The sequence below is a fragment of the Stegostoma tigrinum genome, chromosome 33, assembly GCF_030684315.1.
Source record: "Stegostoma tigrinum isolate sSteTig4 chromosome 33, sSteTig4.hap1, whole genome shotgun sequence".
NCBI lineage: Eukaryota > Metazoa > Chordata > Chondrichthyes > Orectolobiformes > Stegostomatidae > Stegostoma > Stegostoma tigrinum.
In genome coordinates, this window is record NC_081386.1 from 1237139 (window position 1) to 1260612 (window position 23474).

At 42.4% G+C, this 23474-nt stretch overlaps 2 protein-coding genes across 3 annotated transcripts in view; both read left to right on the forward strand.

Moving 5' to 3' along the window:
- Positions 1–11868, forward strand: part of snrpa1 (small nuclear ribonucleoprotein polypeptide A') — a 32071-nt gene extending 20203 nt beyond the window's left edge. The window contains exons 6-9 of the mRNA XM_048563013.1: positions 2629–2708; positions 3066–3141; positions 7702–7795; positions 11409–11868. Of these exons, the coding sequence (XP_048418970.1) occupies positions 2629–2708; positions 3066–3141; positions 7702–7795; positions 11409–11470 (312 nt within the window). The 3' untranslated portion in view covers positions 11471–11868. The remainder of the gene's footprint in view (positions 1–2628; positions 2709–3065; positions 3142–7701; positions 7796–11408) is intronic.
- A 10304-nt stretch (positions 11869–22172) lies between these two features.
- Positions 22173–23474, forward strand: part of selenos (selenoprotein S) — a 28495-nt gene continuing 27193 nt past the window's right edge. The window contains exon 1 of one of the 2 annotated variants that reach the window (XM_048563014.2): positions 22173–22635. In XM_048563014.2, coding sequence (XP_048418971.1) covers positions 22497–22635 — 139 coding nt within the window. In that variant the 5' untranslated portion in view covers positions 22173–22496. Of the gene's footprint in view, positions 22636–22843; positions 22915–23474 lie in introns of those variants that run through there. The other variant, XM_048563015.2, reaches the window with a different exon arrangement.

Below are 23474 nucleotides of genomic sequence, written 5' to 3' on the forward strand. Positions count from 1 at the left end.
CGACGGGGCGTAGCTACAAATTGAGGGGTGGTAGATTTAAGACATGGCAGAGGCAGGTTCTTTACTCAGAGTGGTAACGGCGTGGACTGCCCTGCCTGCCAGTGTAGTTAACTCAGCCACATTAGGGGCATTTAAACAGTCCTTGGATAAGCATATGGATGATGATGGGATAGTGTAGGGGGATGGGCTTAGATTAGCTCACAGTTCGGAGCAATATCAAGGGCCGAAGGGCCTGTTCTGTGCTGTGTTGTTCTATGTTCTATGTTGCCTTCGTCAATCATCTTCATCACCTCTTCAAAAAACTCAACCAAGGTAATGAGTCATGCTGTCTATTGTGCAATAATAAGTTCATTCTCTTCTAAAGGTGTATTGATCTTGTCCCTGAGAATCTTTTCCACATAGGCCTGTAATTTCCTAGATTATCCCTTCTACCCTTCTTAAACAATGGGACAACATTAGCTATTCTGCAGACCTCTGGACCTTACATGTGGCCACACAGGATACGGAGATGTCTGTCAGTGCTGCAGCAATTTCATTCCTTGCCTCTCAATATTCTGTGATAGATCCCATCAGGACCCGGGGACTTATCTACCTTAATACTTTTTAAGCCACACATCACCCCTTCCTTTTTAATAGCAACTTGGTTTAGAAATTCAACACTCCCTTCCCTGAGATCATCCTCCACTAATTCCTTCTCTTTGGTGATAGCTGACACACAGTATTTGCTTAGGACCTCACCTACCACTCATAGATTCACTCCTTTGTGCTTAAGTGGGTCAACTATTACCATGGTTACCGTCTTGCTTTTTATATATGTATAAAAAGCCTCAGAATTCTCCTTAATCCTGTTTGTTAACAACTTTTTGTGACCCCTTTTAGCCCCTCTAATTCCTTGCTTAATTTCTTTCCTATTTTCCTTGTATACTTCAAGGGCTTCGTCAGTTCCCATCTTCCTAGACATTACATATGCTTCCTTTTACTTTTTGACCAAGGTCATAACATTCCTGGTCATACATACCCTTCATTCTCGCAGGAACCTGTTGCTTCTGAACTCTTATCAACTGTCATTTGAAATGCTGCTGTGTCTGATGTGGATTTACTCTCCAACAGCTACCTACAGAACAAAATTCTCCATTAACCCTTTCCCTGGTTGGACTATTTACATGCGACATCAAGAAACCCTCCTGAATGGTCCTACTAATTCTGCCCCATCTAAGCTCCAAGCACAAAGGGAATCCCAGTCGATATAGGGGAAGTTAAAATCGTCCATCACAACAACCCTGCTGTTTTACATCTTTCCAAAATCTGTCCACATATTCTGTCCTCTATCCCCTGCTGGCTGTTGAGTGACCAATAGTATACTCCTGGCTTTGTGAGATTTTTGATCGGTAGGGGAATCAGACTTGAGGGAAGGGCAGAACGTTGGATATGAGGAATATTGGATCAGCCGTGATCCTGCTGAATGGTGGGCCAGCCAGCTTACTCCTCTTCCTATTTCTTATGAACTTCTGATCAGTACCCCTATTGCTGATTGTTGCTGGAGTTCGTGTTGTTGGTGAGTTGTTGATGCATCTTCTCTACAGTTATAACATTGAAGGACTGTTTTCTGTCGCAGAACTATTGATCTGAGTTTCTTACTCTGCTGGAACTTGGGAAATAGTACACTGGAATTGGCCGTGTTCTTTACTTGGTTATACTCCCAGGCCAATATTGCAATTTTAAATTATTTGTTATTGTTACCTGCTTGGATCTTAAGATGTGGTTTAATTTTACCATAAAATTGCATACTCCAATTTTGGGATTTTGACTGGAGAGTTTTTCCTGACACTTTTTTTTTGTTAGCGATTTAGATTGAAAGACCCACTGTGGCCAATTGTACCATGTAGGTGGGTTTTATGCTATGTTTGCTGACTTTAATTACCTGGGCTCATGATGTTACTTCCAGTGTTCAGTCTAAGCATTAAGATATTAAAGCTGTTGCCCTGCTTCTACCTCATTCCTAGAAATTAACAAAAACACATTAAGTAAATCAGTATCATAATTGTGTTTTTGGAATGAAGTGGATACTAAATTTTTTAAGCTTGACAGCAGGAACCTGCATTTGTGCTGTGTCTTTAATAAAACATTACAAGATGTTTCAGACAGGATAATAAGACACTTTTTATATTATGCTGACTTTAAAATCTGCCCTCTATCTTGAATTAAATGTGCTAAATCTTTGACATCTGAATGCTTTCTGTGAAGATTTGCTATATTTTGATTATACCCACACCCCTGTTTTTTTCCCCAGAGCCTTGCTTTTTTGAGTTCAACCGGTCATTGCAGTTGTTGCCCCTGTTGAAGCTATCAGTGTTTTTTAGGGCAGATGGATGTTCAGTTTTTCCCCAGTGTGAACTTCAACATGTTGATCTTTCTGATGACTGAGCAAAGGTTTCTTTGAAGTTGTTCCCACCTTGGTAAATAGGTGTAAGCGGTGGACATTTCTGGGATTCCAATCTGATCCTGTTGCCTTGTCTGCTCCCTAAAGTAAAGTATAGTGTAGATTATGTCATTGTATCCTCGAACTATGGGCAGATGCTACTTGACTGGAAAGAGTCGACTGTAACTAGATGTGATGTATTGCCACAGGAACGTCAGGAAGCGGATCGAATGTTCAAAGGCAAACGTGGGGCGCAACTTGCAAAGGAAATTACCAAGAAAACAAAGACGTAAGATACAGATACTAAATTTGACTTGATGTCTTGCCTCAGAAACATGAGTTGGAGTTTATTGTTAGGTAAAAATCAGCCTGATAAAGAAAAGGCTGTTCTGTTAATGTGGGAAGAGAAAGGTCAGACTTTACAAATTGCTGGTTTCTTGATCACTGCTAAACTGCTGCCTTTCCAGCACAATGTTGTTTCTGAGGGAAGCTATTTCAAGTAATGCTCCATACAGGGAGCACTGTAAAATGTATCAGTTTATGAAAAGATCAGATACTGCACTGGTTTTTGAACTTTGTGGCTTTAAAGGTCCAGAGAAGATTTTAGGGGACTCCTAAATGACTGGCTGTGTATTTTGTTTTGAAGTTTCACACCAGGTGCAGGATTGTCAGGAGAGAAGAAAAAGACTGGTCCTTCTGCACCTGAAGTAGAAGCAATTAAGGTAAGTTGTGTCTGTATTCGATGGGTAACATATAAAGGATAAAGCAGGAAATTTGAAATGAAGGGACTGAAGAGAACGTGGACAATCATGGGCTAGGCGGTGGGGAGCTGCCCTTGGACAGTGCCGAAAACTTAAAACATAAGCAAGAAATTTTACTGATTTTGGAAAACAAATGAGATAAAAGGGGCGATAGTATTAAAGGCAGTGCTCGACTAATACTGACTTCGATTGAGCTTGAGGTAAAGTTTTTGCATGAAATGATCAGAGAAAGAGGAGTGAGGTGTGATACTATGTCCTCAAAAGGTGTTTTTGTCCCTCTATTGTATGAAGAAAGGTTGAGACAGAGGTGCCAAATAGTCTGCTCAAAGCCAACAAAATAAACTCTTACATTTAAAATCAAAAAAGAAGTTAGAGTCTGGACTCTCAATATATTTTTGAGCGAGTTATCCTGTGGTCCGTAGTAAAGATCTACTCTGCCATTCAGTTAGGTTACAGCTGACTTAATTTGGTCCAACTCATTGTCATATTTAACCAGCAAAAATCTACCAGGAAGGTCAGGTGAGACATGAATAGGGCAGAATAATATTTGGTGAATCTAGTAGACGCTGTACTTCCTTCTTCCAATATATTCATTAGTCAGATACCTTCTTGATTCAGAGATAGGCAATCACTGGACTAAATAATACAAACTGTACAACTAGCACTGGAGCTGTTAATAGATGCGAAGACAAATATGCAAACACAATTGGATAGAGCCCAGATCTCTGCTGGAGCTTGTGGTCAGTTAAGTGGAACTGTGATGTTAGTCTTTGAAGACACTGAATTTCCGTAATACTGATCTTTTATATGTTGCTGGCAGGTAAAAGAAGTCTCTATGCAGAACTGTTGGAGCAGGGATGGCTTTGGCACAGAGTGGCATAGGGATGGCTAACCATTTTCAATCCAAAGATAATTGACCCATGGAAAATTCAATGTTATTGGGAGAGTTTGGGGACAGTGGCTCTGGTTGGGGTTTGATACAGGATGAGGAGAAAGTGTGAAACTGTGGCATTAAATGGAGAAGGATTCAGGGTGACGAGCAGAATGTGAGGCATTTGGGGAGCACATGTCTAGGAGAGGGGATAGTTATTATTTGACAGCAAAGGTTTTAAGATAATTTGGCCCAACTCATCCATGCCAACCAGGTCTCCTAAACTGAACTAGTCCCATTTTCCTATGTTTTGCTCATATTCCTCTAAACCCTTCCTGTCCAAATGTCTAATAAATGTTGTAATTGTCCCCACCTCTACCATTTCCTCTGGCAGCTTGTTCCATATATGTACCACCATCTGTGTGGAAAAACTTGCCCCTCGGGTACCTTTTTATATCTTTTCCCCCTCATCTTAAGTCTACGCCCTCTAGTTTTGGACTTCCCTACCTGGAGAACAGACTTAGCTGTTCAGAGGTAGAAAGAACTGCAGATGCTGGAGTCAGAGGCAATACAGTGTGGAGCTGGAGGAACACAGCAGGTCAGACAGCACCAGAGGAGCAGGAAGGCTGACATTTTGGGTTTACACCCTTTATCAGGATTCATCAGCATCTGAAGGAACAGAAAGGGGGCGGCACGGTGGCTCAGTGGTTAACACTGCACCCTCACAGTGCCAGGGACCCGGGTTCGATTCCAGCCTCAGTTAACTGTCTGTGTGGAGTTTGCACATTCTCCCCGTGTCTGCATGGGTTTCCTCCAGGTGCTCCGGTTTTCTCCCACAGTCCAAAGATGTGCAAGCTAGATGGATTGGCCATGCAAAATTGCCCATAGTGTTCAGGGCTGTGTGGGTTATAAGGGGATGGGAATGGGTCTGGGTGGGATGCTCCAAGAGGCAGTGTGGACTTGTTGGGCCGAAGGGCCTGTTTCCACACCATAGGGAATCTAATCTGAAGAAAGCATTAATATTGCAGGTCAATGACCTTTTGTTTGAATTGGGAGAGGTGAGAGATGTAACAATTTTTAAGTCAGGCAAGGAAGGTGTTGATAGTAAGAAAGATTAAACAGGAATGTCTGAGACTGGAAAGTAGCAATTAAGTAACAAAGAGCTGATGGTGTGATGTAAAGACAGGTGAAATTGCATCAAATAAAGAGCAAGGTGTATCTCGAGGTGGTTTAATGTTAAAGCAGAACCATTATTTCTGGGCACCGATTATGATCTGAAGTTGTTGCACTCTGATTTTAGGAGGCTTTATTTAAAGAGCTGAATTGAAAGATGCAATACTCTTCCTCAAGGTTATGTTGAGCTTCATTTAAATGATGTCAGTGATAGAGGGTAGATTCAGCGTGCATGGAAAATCAAAGTGATGTGAGACAGAAACTTGTGGGCATATGTTGGTACTGAATGAATTTCGTTTCTTGTGCTTGTGCCCTCACTGCTTCCAAAATTTCTTGATAGTATTTTACCCACTTGCTCCTCTACATTTAACAAAATGCTCTGCCATTTCTACCAACTCTATTATTAAACACACCCTCTCTTCCACTTTTTGAAAAGGCAAAGAAGAAAAACAAAATGATTACCTGGGCTTCACTCAATCAAGTCAATTTTATTTGCTGCTCACAGTGCAGCCTCCTCGACACTTGAAAGATAAAACTCAGACTGGGTTAACAAGGCATGGAGCTGGATGAACACAGCAGGCCAAGCAGCATCTTAGGAGAACAAAAGCTGGCGTTTCGGGCCTAGACCCTTCATCAGAAAAGGGTCTTTCTGATGAAGGGTCGAGGCCTGAAACGTCAGCTTTTGTGCTCCTAAGATGCTGCTTGGCTTGCTGTGTTCATCCAGCTCCACGCTTTGTTATCTCGGATTCTCCAGCATCTGCAGTTCCCATTATCTCTGCCCACTTTGTAGGATCGCTGCGTTGTGTCTATAAAAATGATCTTGAGCTTCCAGTTACCTCCCACTTCAGTGCACAATGTTTACATGCCAACACTGCTACCTCAGGCATGCTGCAGTACTTCAGTGAGGCTCAATTCAAGCTGGAGGAACAATGACTCATCATCTTGGGAACCTTACGGTCTTCAGGATTCAGAATCAAGTTCAACAATTTTAGAGCGTGAACCTGTCTACTCACGTACATTACCTACCCTGATACACCGGCTCCTGGCATCTCTCTCTCTCGTGCTCTCTCAACAGCACTTTTGATGCAGATTGATGTACTTTTTGAAAGAACTTGAGGTCTCTGCCTCTACCACCAACTGAGGGAGTGAATTCCAGACACCCCCACCCTCTGCTTAAAAAGGATTTTCCTCGCGTCCTGTCTAATCCTTCTGGAATCAATGACCCGTGGATTTTGCAATCTGTCAAGGTAAACAGATTCCTCCGATCCACGCTACCCTACCCCTTACAGTTTGCTATACCTCATTCATGACCCCCTCAGCCTTCTCTGTTCCAAAGAAAAGAGCCCAACTCTGGCAACATTTTAGTAAATGTTCTCTGCACTCTCTGCTGAACAATTATGTCCTTCCAGTAATATGGTCACCAGAATTGCACACAATACTCCAATTGTGGCCTCATCAGTATCTTATTCAGTTTCATCGTTCTAGCTCTACTTTTGTATTCTATACCTCCACCCTTGAACGAGAGCATTCCGTATGTCGTCTTTACAACCTTATCTACCGGTACTGCTACCTTTAGGAACTTATGCACTTGCACACCGAGATCTCTCAATTTACCCCCTCAGTGTATTTCTATTTATTGTGTATTCCCTTCTACTATTTGACTCCGTAAATGCATTACCTCACACTTAGCAGAGTTGTTAAGTGTGGTTCAGTGGTTAGCACTGCTGTCTAATAGCACCAGGGACCCAGGTTCGTTTCAGCCTTGGGTGACTATCTATGTGGAGTTCGCACAGTCTCCCTGTGTCCGTGTGGGTTTACGTTAGCTGCTTCAGTTTTCTCCCACAGTCCAAAGATGTGCAGGTTAGGTGGATTGGCCATGGAAAATACAGGGATAGGGTTGGGGGTGAGTCTGGATGGGATGCTGTTCAGACAGTCAGTATAGACTTGTTAGGTTGAATGGCCTGTTTCCACACACTAAATATTCTATGAACTGCATCTGCTACTTTCCTACCTACTACACCAACCCATTTACAAGATTTTGGAGCTTACAGCTAGTCTCTACATGATCCACTACACAGCCAATTTTTTATTGTCTCAAACGTCCCAGTTGTGCCCCCATGTTCAAGTCCAAATTGTTAATGTATAAATTAAATAGCAGTATGACCATTACCTTTTTATTTCCTGTTACTAAGCCAACTTTCAATCTAATTTGACATACTACCCCGTGTTGAGAGAATTTGACATTTTTGACTTGTATGCCATATGGGACTTTGTCAAATGCCTTACTAAAATCCTAATCAATTCTCCTTGTTTGCTGTAGCTATTTTGCCTGGTCACCTATGCTTCATGCATTGTAGTAATTAAGCACAGAATTGTGAAATTGCTGAAGGCTTGGGGAGTATTGAAGGATCCTGAATCTTCATCATTCTGAAATACTGTATGCTGAAATTAAGTTAAAATCCCTATTTGATTTGCAGAATGCTATTGCGAATGCATCAACACTGGCTGAGGTGGAGAAACTGAAAGGCATGCTGCAGGCTGGACAGATCCCAGGAAGGGACAGGAAGTCTGGTGAGTGTTAATCATTTGGAGATGCATCATCAAAGATTCCTGAGCAAGGAAAAGCTATTTTGTTACTAAATCCATTCAATTCTTGATGTGCACAATTGTCCTATCATTGGATATCCATTGTTCTTGAGACACAATTCTTTGCCCCCTCAAGGATAAAATGACAAAACCATGATAGCTACATCTGGAGAACCTTAACATGTCCCGTGACTGACATTAATCACAGTCCTGTTAATGTCTGATAAGATCAGATAAGATACTGGTCTTATCTCAATGCCAGATAAGACCAGTACTAAGTACCCTACTGATGGACAAGGTAACTCGGTTAAAAAACTAAAGATTTTATTAGGAAATCTCTCAGTTCTGGAATTTGGAATGTGTGTGTTTTCTTCCAAATGAGCAGATAGGAATAAATATCTGTGGGGATGTATATGGAAGGGGAGCAACCAGTAGTCTCAGTCTATGACGGAACCTGTGGTATAAGTAGGGTGAACTGAGATATTGCAGATGGTTTCAGAAGCTCAAGAGCATTTTCAGTAGCAGAACCTCAAAGTAGTAATTTTTAGATTACTCAAGTGAGGCAACATAGATTTATATGGGGTTAAACAAGGGAGAGTTTCAACTAAATGTGTTGTGATCAGTTGTAGACATGATGGACAAGTTAAACTTGGGGGCTGGCACCAGAGTCCGTGCAAAGATGTAACTAATGTGATGTGGGAGTGTTTAAATTTGGCAGGTTTGGATGAGGTGGTGTCTGTTTGTAGCATTATTAATGAGATGCATGGAAGACAGAGGATGATGATAAATAATTGTCATTAGAGGAAAAAAAAATGAGACAGCGGGCATGTGCCTTAAATGCACGCAACAGGCTCAATAAATTTAGTGAGCTTCAGGTGTAATTAGCTGCATTGTATTGTGATTTAAAAAAAGCAATCAGAGACCAGGCACAAACATAAGGAGGTGTGGTACTTGACATACCTGATCATGATGTCTTTAGGAGTGCAATACTGCAGTCCCTTCCAGCAAATTGCCTACTCGTGGGAATAATCTGCAAAACAGACAGCAACTGTTCAACCTGCATCACCTTCAGACCAAAAGCAAAATCACTCTTGCCTCAGTCATGGAACTGCATTATGCAGATGATGCTTGTGTATTTGGTCACTCAAAGAATATTGTTTACTACTACTATAAAACGGGAGAAAGCAAGCATTTCATTAAACACCTAAAAAAGCACTATTTACATCCATTAACAATGACCTAGCCAAAGAGATAGTTGCCACATTGCTGGACGAATCAGGAAAACAGGCTTCCCACAACACCGACAGCATCTTCACCTTCAACAACCGTATATTCAAACAAATCAACAGAGTACTAGTGAGATCCTCATATCAGGACTGGTCGCAGAAGCGGTAATGCAAAGGTTAAAACAGAGTACTCCCCTCTATACAACACAAACTCTGGGTCCATTTTTTAGATGATACCTTCGTGATTGTCGAACACCCAAGATTAGAAGAAACCCACGGACACATAAACAATATCCACACCGGAATAAAATTCACAAAAGGAGAAGAGAACAATAACTGACTACCCTTCCTCGACGTAACGGGAGAATGTAAGAACAATGGGGGATGCCAGACTGGCTTTTATAGAAAGATCCACACATATGGACCAGGTACTTAATTACACCAGCATCCACCCTAACACCCATAAATGGAGCTGCATCAGGACGTTATTCAAACGAGCCATGACACACTGCAGAAATCTGGAATTGCACTAAGCAGAACAGGAGCACTTATCAGGAGTTTTTAAAAGGAATAGATACCCAAAAAGGACAATATGCTTTTACCTCTGCGACAGACCACAACAAGAAGACACAACACAGCCAGACATGCTAGTCACCCTACTGCACATCAGAGACCTATTAGAGACGATCACAAGACTGCTCATACCCCAAGGTATCGGCGTAGCCCACAAACCAACAACCAACCTGTGATAGTTGCTGACGAATGTAAAGGATCCCATACCCACAATCAATAAAACTAATGTAATACACAAAATACCGTGCAAGGCCTGTGAAAAACATTACATAGTCCAAACTGGAAGAAAACTGACAATAAAAATACATGAAGACCAAGTAGCCACCCGGAGAGACAATCAATTCTCACTGGTTTCAATACACACTGACAAAGGAGGATGCAAATTTGACTGCTATCAATAATTGCCCAAGCCAAATGGAGACATGCCAGGGAATTCCTGGAGGCCTGGCATTCCATCCAGAGTCCAACAAACACATTGAACTGGACTTGATATACAAACCACTGAAAAACAGAACCGAAAGTGATGCCAGCCACCCCAGCAAATCGAGACATACAAATAACAAGTTGGACAGAACAACAACATTTCATCAGAGGTGCACAGGCGATACTACCTAACAGGGTGATGAAACCTCTGCAATCAAACACACTGGCTTGGTGAGCAAGACTGCAATCTCCTCCACAACCCTAGCTACAAATCTTCTCAAAAACCTGGAAAACTAATTTTCAGCTGGCTCCCATAATATAACAACTTCCCAGTAAACGTTGAAACAACTTGTGTTCTGTGTATATCATCTTGCCAAAAGCAGGCATAGGTAATGAAAACCTTCATTTCCTATCAATCAACTTAGTCCTTGTTCATCTGGGGAAAATGACATTTGAGGAGCAGGATCTCAAATCTGAGTCTAAGGCCATGGTTTACCAGCCAGCAATGATCCTCATGCTTCAATAGGCTTCAGAGAATGGAAAATACACAGCAGACATTTCAAAACATGGAGAAACATCACCACTGGAGCCTTCGTAAAACTGTACAAAATTGTTGGCAGTAAAGGTGGTACAACAGAATCTGCTTACAAGCTAGCATGGGTAATGATCAGTCAGCTACATTGGGTGGTGCGTGTTTTCAAACAACTGTTTTCTTCAGAACTCCAGTCACAGTTGGAGACTGCTAGGAGGACAGCAGAAATGCTTTAGGGATCACGTATCAATGGAGTGGTCAAATATACCCGTTAACTCTTTGGCAGCCTTAGCTTCTGCTTAAGGAAAATAGAGATGGCTGATCAGAGAAAGTGCTGAACAACATTGAAAGATTTCTGGGAACCAAAGTTGAGACATTAAAGTGCAAATAACTGAAATCATCCCATTCGTGCACTGGACTTGCAGCCACTTCAGGACACCTCAGACTGGACTGAAAGGCAAAATAAAACAAAGAAATACATATGCAAGAGATCTGAAACAAATAAAAGCAGAAATTGCTGGAGAAACTCAGTAGCTATGGCAGCACCTGCAGAGAGAAAACAGTTAATGTTTCAAGTCCAGTGACAGAGACTAAATGCAGATCAAGTGACTGCCTTGTGGGACACCTACGTTTTGCTTCTCTCTATGTTCTGTTGCCTTATGTTTCAGGTGAGGCTTGCATATGCTGTGGGATGGCTCACTTGTTCCATTGCACATGCAACATCTCTCTTCAGAAGCTAGTCAAATGAAATGTGATTTATTAAAAGTGGCAAATGTTTCTTCTGTGTAACTTTAGTGTTTGAATAAATACAAACTCAGATAAATGGTTTGCTCTCATGTTCTAGGGCCTACTGATGAAGTTGAAGAGGAAGATATGGAAGAGGATCCAGTTACCAATGGCAACTAATGTTTCCATCTATGCTGTGTTAAAAGTCCTTGTTTCACAGGCGCCAATTTTGAGGGAGGATTCTTCAGTTTTGAGAGTGGTGGGCGAACCCTGGCCTCAACAGGAGCGTGTCGGGCTTTCTACATTTCATTCCCAACTGGCTGGGAGTAGGTACAGAGGCATCTCCACCAGCTCACTGCCAACACCTGTTGATGTGAATATTGATTTCTGTTGCATTTATATCCTGAGTAGCAAATACACTCAGTAGCTTAATTATCATGTTCAGACTATAAAATGTAAATTTTGTTTGGCAGAGTTTTGATAATAAACTTTTTAAGTTTCAACACTGTAGTCGGTTTAAATTTACAATTATTTTAGTTTGTCCTGTATATTCCTGAATAAAGAATTGTTGAATAAGAGATTTGAGCAGTCTGAGTTTATATGCCCTGGTTTTCAGATGGTTACGAAATTATCTTGTTGGAATATGAAATACTTAAAAGACTTGGCAAGTCAGTTTGTTTGCGGCATGTTATTTTCAGGCTGGGGAACTTAGATTTAGGGGCCTCATCTTATTTAGGACTGAGATGAGGAGCTAGAGTCAACGAGTTATGAACTTTTGTAATATGTACCTCAGCTGTGACTGCTCATTCAGCATAATTATGGATACAAAAGAACTGCTAGTTGAAGGATAGCATGGAAAAACAAATGAGGTAGAAAGTTGGTTGTGATCAGGTTAAATAGTGAAGCTGCCTCCAGTTGCCAAATGGTATCATCTTCCTTTCTGTGCAGATCTCAGTAACAGCACAAAATGCTGGAAATAATCAGGTAAGGCAGTAGCTTTGCTGTAAGCAACACAGTTGATGTTTCTTGTTCTTTTGTCAGAACTGGAAACGTTGCAGTAGGTTTTAAGCAAATAATTTTTTCCAGCTGTGTCCTGACCACAGAATGCAGGACAAATCCTGTTTGGTCATTCTGAGCCCTTCCATTTTTCTCCATACCATCAAGTGACATTTGCTCACTAATATCCTCACTCATGTCGGTTGCAACACAATTACCCAGCACCTGACCTCATTAAAGCCTTGATCCTAACATGCACAAAAGAGCTCTAATCTAAGGGTAGCTCACTGGAAGAGGAGGCTCCATATATACCCATTCTCAATACTGGAAGAGCTTAGAACGTCAGTGCAAAAGATAAGGCTGAAGCAGTTGCAGTAACCTTCAGACAGATGTGCAGAGTGCAAGTTCCAACTTGGCTTCTTCCAGTGGTCCCCAGCATAACAGATACCAGTCTTCAACCAATTCAATTCAGTCCACGTGATATCAGAAACGGTTGGAGACACTGGATACTGCAAAGGCTACGGCCCTGACAATATTCCAGTGATAGTACTGAAGACTTGTGCTCCAGAACTTGCTGCTGTTCTCCAAGCTGTTCCAGTACAGTTACAACACAGGGATCTACCTGGCAATGTGGAAAATGCCCAGGTATGTCTTGAGCATAAAAAGCAGGACAGATCCAACCTGGCTCATTGCCATTCCATCGGTCTACTTCTGATCATCAGGAAAGTGATGGAAGGTGTCATCAACAATGGTATCAAGCAGCACCTGCTCAGTGACACCCAGTTTGGGTTCCACCAGGGCCACTTGGTTCCTGACCTCACTACAACCTTACTTCACTACAGCCTTACTTCAAATGTGAACAAAAGAGCTGAATTCCAGAGGTGAGGTGAGAGTGACAGCCCTTGACATCAAGACTGCATTTGACAGATTATGGCGTCTGGGATGCCCTAGCAAAACTGGAATCAATGGGTATCGGGGGGGGAAAACTTTCCAATGGTTGGAGTCATACCTGGGACAGAGAAAGATGGCTGTGGTTGTTAGAGGTGGTTCATCTCCGCTCCAGGACATCTCTGCATGAGTTCCTCAGGGTAGTGTCCTCAGCACAACCATCTTCAAATGCTTCATTAATGACCTTCCCTCCATCTTAAGGTCAGAAGTGGGGATGTTCACCGATGATTGCTCCGTGTTCAGCACCATTCATGACTCCTCAGACACTGAAGTGGTCCATTGTTCAAATGCAACATCATCTGGACAATATCTAAGCTTGGATTGACAGTGGCAAGTAACATTCACTCCATGCAAATATCAGGCTATGACTGTCACCAACAAGAGACAATCCAGCCACCGCCCCTTGACATTCAAAGGTGTTACCATCGCTGAATCTCCCACTGTCAACATCCTAGGGGTTACCATTGACCAGAAACTCAACTGGACTCACCACATTATCACAGTGGCTATAAAAGCAGGCCCGAAGCTGGGAATACTGCAGCAAGTAACATACCTCCTGGCTCACCAAAGTCTGTCCATCATTTTCAAGATACACGTCACAAGTGTGATGGAAAACCTCTCCCTTGCCTGGATGGGTGCAGCTCCAACGACACTCAAAAAGCTTGACACTTAGCAGGACAAAGCAGCCCATCAATTGGCACTGCATCCACAAACATCCACGCCACCATTGATGCTCAGCATCTTCACGATGCACTGCAGAAATTAATCAAAGATCCTCAGATAGCATCTTCCAGACCAATGACTGCTTCCACCTAGACAAAGGCAGCGGATTCATGGGAGCACCACCACCTGCAAACTCCCCTCCATGCCACTTACCATACTGATCAGGAAATAAATAACCGTTCCTTCACTGTTGCTGGGTTAAAATCCTGGAGTTGCCTCCCTAATGGCTTTGTGGATCAGACTGCAGCAGTTCAAGAAGCCAGCTCACCACCACCTCTCGAGAACAACAAAGAATGGGCAATAAATGCTGGCCAGCCAGCAATGCCAAATCCCACAAATGAATTTTACAAAATTTCTTTGCTGACACTTTATTTCAGACTTAAGATGTGGGCCAGCAAGCCCTAGGAGGGGTTTATTTGTCTTCAATCTCAAAGTTTGCTCAGTACTTTTTGCCTGGTGGTGATTGTTCTAAGTTATTGCCTTTCTGTAATCCCTCTATATCCTGTTAATATTGGGATGGTTTAAGTGTCCTCTGCAGTGAAAAATATTGATTTAGTGACTCTGCCATTTCTGTGTTCCCCACTATTAATTCCCTGGTTTCAACCTACAAGGGACCAACATTCATTTCAGCACCTGTATTCCCTTTTATATTCTTAAATTCATTTTTATGTTCTGTAATAGTTTTCTTCCATAATTAACTTTTGCTCTTTTTATAACTTTTTTGATTATCCCTTTGACCTATAAAAGTTTCCCAATCACTAGTCTGCATTTGGCTTTTCAATATGGTATGGATCGTGTCAGGATCGTGAATGGCTTGGAGGGGAGTTTGCAGGTGGTGATGTTCCCCAACCCTACCACATTGACTAATCCAGTCCAGATGTGTATTAAAATCACCCATAGTTATTGCTGTACTTGTCTTACAAGCCCAAGTATATGCTGCTTTAAATTGGGTCCCACTGCAGAACTATTGTTTGGAGTCCTATAGATTACTCACAACATGGATGACTTTACTTTTCTGTTTCCAAACCGTGACTGGTAATTTCCATTACCCAGACTGATTGTAAGTCTTGATCTCTGGTGCTGATCTCATCCTTTGCTAGCAAAGCTACACCACCTTCCTTCCTGCTTATCCTTCCTAAACAGTACTCTTGGACAAATCTAGTCTCCCTGCAACCATGTTTCAGTAATAGCCATCAAATCATATCTATTTGTCCCTATTTGCACTGCTAACTCATTGATTTTATTTCAAATCATTTGTGCATTCAGGACACAAAGCCTTGAAGTTTGTTCCGTTATCACATTGCCTACCTTTGCATGATTTCCTGGTGCATGATGTATACACATTCTGTCCCTTTCTTTTATTTTCTAGTAATTTTCTGGTCTCATCACTAACCTTACTCCTACCTCTCTTCTAACTTCGATTTTCTATGCAACTAAACAATTTCGTTTAAAGCTCTATCAATAGCCCTGCTTATACATTTTGCCATGTCTCTGACCCCAGCATGATATAGGTGGAGCCTTTCGTATTGTAACAGCTCGCTCTCCTTCCCTAGTACTGGTGCCAGTGACCCATGCATTCAAACCCATTTCTCTCATACCGATCTTTGAGCCATGCATTTAGCCCTTTAATCATATTGATCCTGTGCCAATTAGCTTATGGCTCAGGTAATAATTTGAAGATTATTATTTTTTTGATTGTGCTTTTCAGTTGAGCCCTTAGCTGCTCATAATCCCTCAGCAGAACCTCTTCCTCATTCTGCCTATATCATTGGTATCTATGTAGACCATGACCACTGGAACTCCTTCAGCGCTGCCTCTTGTATCCTGCCTTTGCATTGGTCACATTTTCAAAAAATGCAAAAACCACGGAGTGCAGATACTGTTCCAAATGCTTAATATTACCCCAATCAATATTCGAGTACAGGAGTCCCTGGATTGCAAAAGCATTCTGTTCTGGATTCGGCTTCCAAGTTAACTTATTTGTAAGTTGGAACACATTGTCGGACAATGTGAAATAAGTGTGGGTGATATTTGTAAGTCAAGTCTTTAAAATAATACCCTTGTATGGGATTGCATTCATCAGCCTTTGTAAGCTAGATGTAAGAGGGCCTCCTTGTAATTAACAGGTAACACAGGGAAAGATTTTCTGAAATGGAGAACTTGCTTGACAATTATTGTCTTGATCAAATTAGGAGGGGGGCATTGCTGGATCTGGTGATGGGGAATGAAACTGGACAAATGTCTGTGGGTGAGCATTTTGTAACCAGTGATAATCATATTGTATGGTTTAGATTAGCAAAAAAGTATGACTTGAACAATCTGAAGTAAATTAGAAGATGACTACCCTCAATGGGCTGGAGAGGATCTAGTCAGCAACTAAAAAACAGCAGAAAAAAGTTCATGATATAATAGCCAATCTTTAAAGAATCACTGCTTCGGTTACAGGCTGGGGATCTTGCTTATTTTGATGTTTATTAAATCGTTGTTTTCCAACCTAAGGCAAGTTTGCTGATAATTGAGTACTTGGGAGTATAGCTAGTAGTGAGGATGATATAAATCAATAAAACAGGCCAGCAGAACAGGCAGACAAGGTGGCAGTAATTATTACAAAGAAATGTGAGGCGTTTTAATTTTGATGCAAGTGATGGGGGAAGCAACATGAACTTGCTGTAACAATTCTAAACATTGCACTGATCTTTGAAGATGGATCGACAGGCAAAATGGTCATAGTTCCAGTAGGCCATAGGCTGCTCGCGCATTAGAGAGAGACAATTGATAATAAGTTTAACCTGAGAGTCACCAAGCCTAAGGGAGGGGAAAAGTTGAGAAATATACTCCATGGTAACCTCAGTCAGGGTGGGAATTGAACCCACACAGTTAGTGTCCGTCTGCACCACAAACCAGTCACCCAGTAAACTGAATTAACTCACCCCCACGTTGTATGCGAGAGCAGTTAGCAAGATATGAGAGGCAACAAGTTCTTTTAGAAAAAATTTCTACTGAATATTTTGAAGCTCTGATTAAGCCACAGCTGTAGTACAGCATCCTGTTCTGGTCACCACAATTTAGGAAGATCAGAGAATCATAGAATCCCTACAGTGTGGAAACAGGCCAATCAGTCCAACAAGTCTACATTGTCCCTCCAAAGAGCATCCTACCCAGACCTACCCCCTACCCTTTCCCTGTAACCTTGCATTTCCTGTGGCTAATCTACTTAATTTACACACCCCTAGATACTATGGGCAATTCGGCATGGCCAATCCGTCTAACTCACATACCTTTGAATTGTTCGAGGAAACAGGAGCACCCAGAGGAAATATGGGGAGAATGTGCAAACTCCATACAGACAGTTGCCTGAGAATGGAATCAAACCTGGGCCCCTGGCACTGAGGCAGCAGTGCTTGGCACTAAGTCACTGAGCTGCCCTGTGTGAGGGGTGGTTTCCCAGAACGGTTCCAGGACACTCTGGTGGATTTGGTGTTATCCCTTGAACCAAGGGAGATTGTGAGGAGATTTGAAAGAGGTGTGTAAAACTTTGTGATGGGTTTAGATAAAATAGGGGGAGAAAGCTGTTCCAATTAGGTGATTATACACAAGCATGGGAGAACAAGTTTAAGGTTTTGGGCATTTGTTTCAGGGGGGATATGAGGAAGAACTTGACACACAGCAGGTAATAATGACCCATATACTGCAGCATACAACCATAGTGGACACACAAGCAATGAATTGTTTCAAAACAAAATTATATGGGCCCTTGAGCAGCATGTGCCTTGGATGTGCACACACAGTGCACCTGGAGCAGGGGAATGGGACTCAATTATTGTGAAAGTGGAAAAACACAGCCAGTCAGACAGCATCCCAGGAGTAGGAATGTTAACATTTCAGGCTAAAGCCCTTTGTCAGGGCCTGGTAGGTGGAGGAGAGCCCAGAAATCTCTTCAGAGCGAAGAGGGAAACCTCTTCAAGGTGCAAAAGCACCAGCTCCACATTTATTGACTCTAGCTTCTAGCATCTGCAGTCTTTACTGTCTTCAAAGGGAATGGGACTGACTGGATTTCTCTGAATGGCTTCTTTCTGTGTTCTACTATCTGGTTAAATTCTGAGTTTTGTCTCACTGGGTCTACGCTTAGAATTTTGTTTACGAATGCAAGCTGGGAACGGTTACCTGTCCCCGCTTAACCCTTGCTCATTCTGACCGAACTTGCTGTCTGACTGGGGCAGTAAAGTTCTTGCCTCCAATGGTTGTTGCTCCTGCATGCAGCCTACAGTGGGCTTTCCTGTGTAGTGCCATCTCCAATATGTGAGGCACTGATGCAGGCCCCTTCTTGGAGATTCAGGCAGATGTGGTCTTAACTATATTTCATCCTCAGCAGCAGCCATTGGCTTGGCCTACTTGGGCCATCAGCACTATCGAACCACCCAGTCAAATGGGATTTGGGATGGCCTGGCTAGATGGATAGAAGACTGGCCTGGTCATAGAAGACAGAGGATCATGGTGGAAGGATGTTTTTCGGAATGGAGACTGGTAAGTAGTGGTGTTCCACAGGGGTCAATCTTAGGTCCTTTGTTGTTTTTAATATCTATAAATGATCTGGAGGAAAATATGGGTAGTCTGATAAGTAAGTTTGCTGATGACATGAAGATTGGTGGAGTTACTGATAGTGCCAACAATTGTGAAAGTATACACCAGGATATAGATTGGCGACCTGGGCACAGAAATGGCAGATGGAGCTTAATCCAGACAAATGCGAGGTGATGCATTTTGGAGGATCAAATTTCGGTGTGAATTATATTGTAACTGGCAGAACCCTTAGGAACAGTAATATTCAGATGGATCTGGGTCTGCAGGTCCACAGTTCCCTGAAAGTAACAACACAGGTGGCCAAGGTGATTGTGAAGGCATGTGGCATGTTTGCCTTCCTCGCCCAGGCTGTGGAGTACAAGAGTTGGCAGCTAGGTAAAACTCTTGTTAGGCTGCATTTGGAGTATTGTGTGCAGTTTTGGACCAGGAGGATGTGGAAACTTTGGAAGAGTACAGAGAAGGTTCACAAGATGTTACCTGGTCTCCAGGGCATTGATTATGAGGAAAGGTTAAAAAGACTAGGATTGTCTTCACTGGAAAGATGGCGGCTAAAAGGAGACCTGATAGAGAGCTACAAAATTATGAGAGGCATAGATAGGGTGGATAGTCAGAGGCTTTTTCCCACGGTTGAAGTTTCAATTACCAGGAGGCACAGGTTCAAGGCCAGACGGGCAAGTTTAAAGGCGTTGTGAGGGAGGTTTTTCATGCAGAGAGTGGTAGCAGCCTGGAATGCACTACCAGAAGAGGTGGGCACATTGAACATTTAGGAGGCAGCTGGATGATTGCATGAATAGGGAGGAAATAGAGGGATACGGATCGAGAAATGGCAGGTTTGTTTTTAGATTAATTAGGGCATGATGGTCGGCACAGTCTTGGAGGGCTGAAGGGCTTGTTCCTGTGCTGTACTTTTTCATTTGTTCAGTCATAGAAGAGACTGCATTCCTCAGCCCACTGGAATTTGAGCAACCCCCAGGATCTGCATTCCTATCCTGGGGACAGTGCAGATCAAAGTGGTTTCAACCAAGGAGTAATCTCTGACTGTTGACTGAGTTCAAGCAAAATGAATTATCCAGATTCTGTGGAGGATGGAAAAGGGTGGAAAATAAAGAGTTAAGAAGTTGATAGTGAGTTGGCAATTAAATGGAGAGGGAGGGGAAGAATGCATGAATGGTTAAAGGTTTGGGAGGAGAGACACCAAATGGAAGGGATTTGGAAGAGGAACTGCTAAGAGGAGTGGATGGAGAGGTGATCATTTACCAATTGTATGTGGAAAGAATAGCTTCATTGCATCTTCATCACCAAGAGATATTAAGAGCTTGGCTGACGTACAGAAAATAACATTTTCATTGAGTGCTTCAAAACTACGCAATTGCTTATTTATATGATGTATTATAAAGTGATCTTTATTTTGTGAACTTTAATACTTGCCAGATGTTACCATGCTGCTTCATTGCTGTGTTGATTTTACCAGCATCTGTGGTTATGTTAACTTTCAAGGCTTTTTAAAATATATTTGTACATAATGTGTGGGTATCAAAGGCAAAGTTATCGCTTGTTGCCCACTGCTAATTGTCCTTGTGAAGTGGTAAGTTAAATGGGGACATATTAGAAGGTAGTTTTGTGCTGCACGGGTGTGGAGTCCTTCACTTCACATAAATATAATATAGCAAGGTTATGTCCTGTCAGTCTGGATTTCATCCTGCCTTACATACACTAGTTACATTGCAGGAGAATTGGAATATATGGGTTGCCTGTCTTCACAAAAATAGATATTGCAGTTAAGGTAATGAATCTTTGGAATTCTTTACTGCACAGAGGTGTAGAGACTGGATCAATAAGAATGTCCATAACTGCAATGGATAGATTTTTAAACAGTATGGGAGTTGAGGGTTGGGGAGAAAAGGCAGGAAAGTAGATTTGAGAATGATCAGATCAGCCATGATGAATGACAAAGTAGACACGATGGGGGGAAAGGTCAAATGGTCTTACAGGTCAATCAGTTTAACTGCAATAGTCCAAAAGCTTCCAGAAACAATAGTTCACGATAAAATTATGGTGTGGAATTATTAAGGTGAACCAACATGAATTTGTTGAATGCAAATTGTTTTAAATTAATTTGCACATTTTTTTTGAACAGGTAACCGAGAAGCTTGTTTTTGATGTGGTTTACATAGATTTCCAGAAAATCTTTGATAGGGTGGCAGAATGGATTTGTGAGCAAGGTTAGAGCTTGAGGAATAAAAAGGACAGTAACAAAATGATTCCAAAATTGTCTGAGTGACAGAAAACAAAGTAGCAGTTAATAAGCAGTTTTCAGACTGCTCTTCCCAACTATCTGCCCCACCCATCCCATCTATCAATCCCCACCACTCTGCATTCACCTATCACCATCCCACCTACTTTCCCCAACCCCATCCCTCCTCTCCTCTATTTCCCAGCTCCCTTTCCACTCCCCATTTCTGAACAAGGGACCCGACTAAATATGTCAACTTTCCTGCTCCTCTGATGCTGCCTGACCTGCTGTGTTCCTCCAGCTCCAAACTGTGTCATCTCTGACTCTAGCATCTGCAGTTCTTGCTATCTCTTGTGGGAGTGATGTTCAGATTCCCTAACAGTAATCATGATTTGACCATGAAGGGAAAAGTGATCATGAGAACTTGTCAGAAAGGCATGACAATTATCATGGGAGAACTTACTGTATAGAATAGAAAGAAAGCAGAATGCTGTCAAGAAACTGAAAATCTGAAACAAACACATTTGAGTTCAGAACAGGGTGTGGTTAGGGGTTGGGGTCAAGTGGATGGTCACTTCAGGGTTGAGTGTAGTCTGGTGTCAGAGAGTGGGTCAAGGGGATGTTCAATGGTCAGGGTTGGGTTGATGCAGTACAGTTACATTGTTTAAAAGACATTTGGGTAAGTACATGAATAGGAAAGGTTGGAGAGATATGGGCCAAATGCAGGTTGGTAGGACTAGTTTAGTTTGGGAATGTGGTTGGCATGGACTGGTTGGACTGACGTGTCTCTTTCTAGACCAGAGATCATTGTTTAAAAATCAGGTGTTTCCCAATTGAAACAGATGAGGAGGAAATATTAATCAGTTTTTTGAAAAAATGAAAGGTGATATTTGGTGAGTGTTTGATTTTTTGTAAAGACAGAGGGAGATACATCCTTCTTACGCATGTCTTGAAAGGTTCTCAAGGGTAGGTGGAAATGCAGATTTGAAGTTACAACTAGCCATGATCATATTCAGTGGTAAAGCAAGCTCAAAGGTTTATTCCTGCTCCTCACTGATGTTTGTATGGAGGCTGAAGACATTAGTTTAGCCTCAACTAGAGCACTATGTTCATTTCTGGGCACTGTAATTTAAGAAGAACGTGAAGGCATTGGAGAGGGTACAGAAAAGGTTCATGAGGATGGTTCTGAAGACAAGGAATTTCAGTTCCAGGGCTGGATTGAAGAATTTGAAACTGTTTTCCTTGGAGAATGGAAATTTGAAAGCAGAATTGTTTGAAGTGTTCAAAATCGTGAAGCTTTGGTCAGATGTCACACACAATATCAGATGATAGGCCAACAGGTTGATTTGAAATCACGAGGTTTTGAGGCATTACTCCTTCGTCAGGCGAAGCAGCAGCATTTCTAAAGCTTGTGATTTCATTAAAAACTACAACTTGATGTGGTGTGGCTTCTGAGCTTGTCTACCCAAGCCCAACACTCGCACCTCCACATCCTGAAGGTTTTGGACAGGCTAGACGAGGAAAGTCCGTCGTAGTTCGTGAAAGGATCAAGAGCCACAGGTTGACAGATTTAAGGTAACTGGTAAAAGAAGCAGAGTTGGCATGAAAAATCCTTACCAGAAAACAATGTAGCTTGTGCTGCACCGCGGATGGGTGTATGAATGGCAGGGGAGAAGTTTCGATTGAGGCATTCAGAGACAAGTATTTTATTTGAAAAAATAAAAAATGTGGTGGGCTGGGGGAAATAGCGAATTGCCCCTTCAGGCATACACAAGATGGAACAAGCCGTTCTGTGCTGTGACCCGTTACCGCTGTGTGATTCAATGGAAGATGGAAATAGGATCAAAAGTGATGGCTGTCGTTGGTAAGTATCATGTGTACCGGTGTTATTGTCGGACTCGGGTGTGACGTCCCTCTATTGTCATACGAATTGCATTCGTATTTCGCTGTCGAATGTGGAACGAGGTCCTGTTCTAGCTGGTGGGGCCTACACCCTCAGGCTGCGTTGCCGCTTTAAGGCCCGGCACTACCATGAAGGTTGGGCCACGTCAGCGCTGCGTCTGAATGGAGAAGAGCGGAAGTGTGTTGTGCAGCGCCGGAAGTGGAGCTATGGACGAACCGGAGCCGGAGGTGGCCAGAGGCTGTGAGTGAGGGAAGGGATTTAGAAATAGGGAAGTGGGCTCAGAATTAATGAACAGGAGAAGTTGGAAGAAAGAAGAGAATAAATGGGAAGAGGGAACAGGGTAAATTTTTGGGGGGCGTGGTAATGGAGGAGGGGACGGTTGGTGTGAGGATGTGGGGCAGCAGTGGGGAGTGCATAGAACGTGGAGGTATGCTGAAAGTAGAGGTTGCATGCAGATTTACCGCTATCAGTTATGACACCCTGATTTAGTGACAGATGCACTGTAGCTCAATGTCCGCTCCTGATTCGTATCCCTATGCGTACATCTAAAGATATCAGTATAGTGTGTGCATACAACATGTAGAAGTAAATAACACCTACAGTCTGTCCTGGTCCATACACGCCGAGGCCTTTGCTTCCTCGGAAGGCTAGGAAAATTAGCATGTTCGTACTGACTCTTAACTGTTTTTATAGTTGCACCCTGGATGCATGGCAGCTTGGTATAGCAACTGCCCTGCCCAAGACCACAGGAAATTACGGAGTTGCGAATGCAGCCTACTCCATCACGAAAACCGACCTTC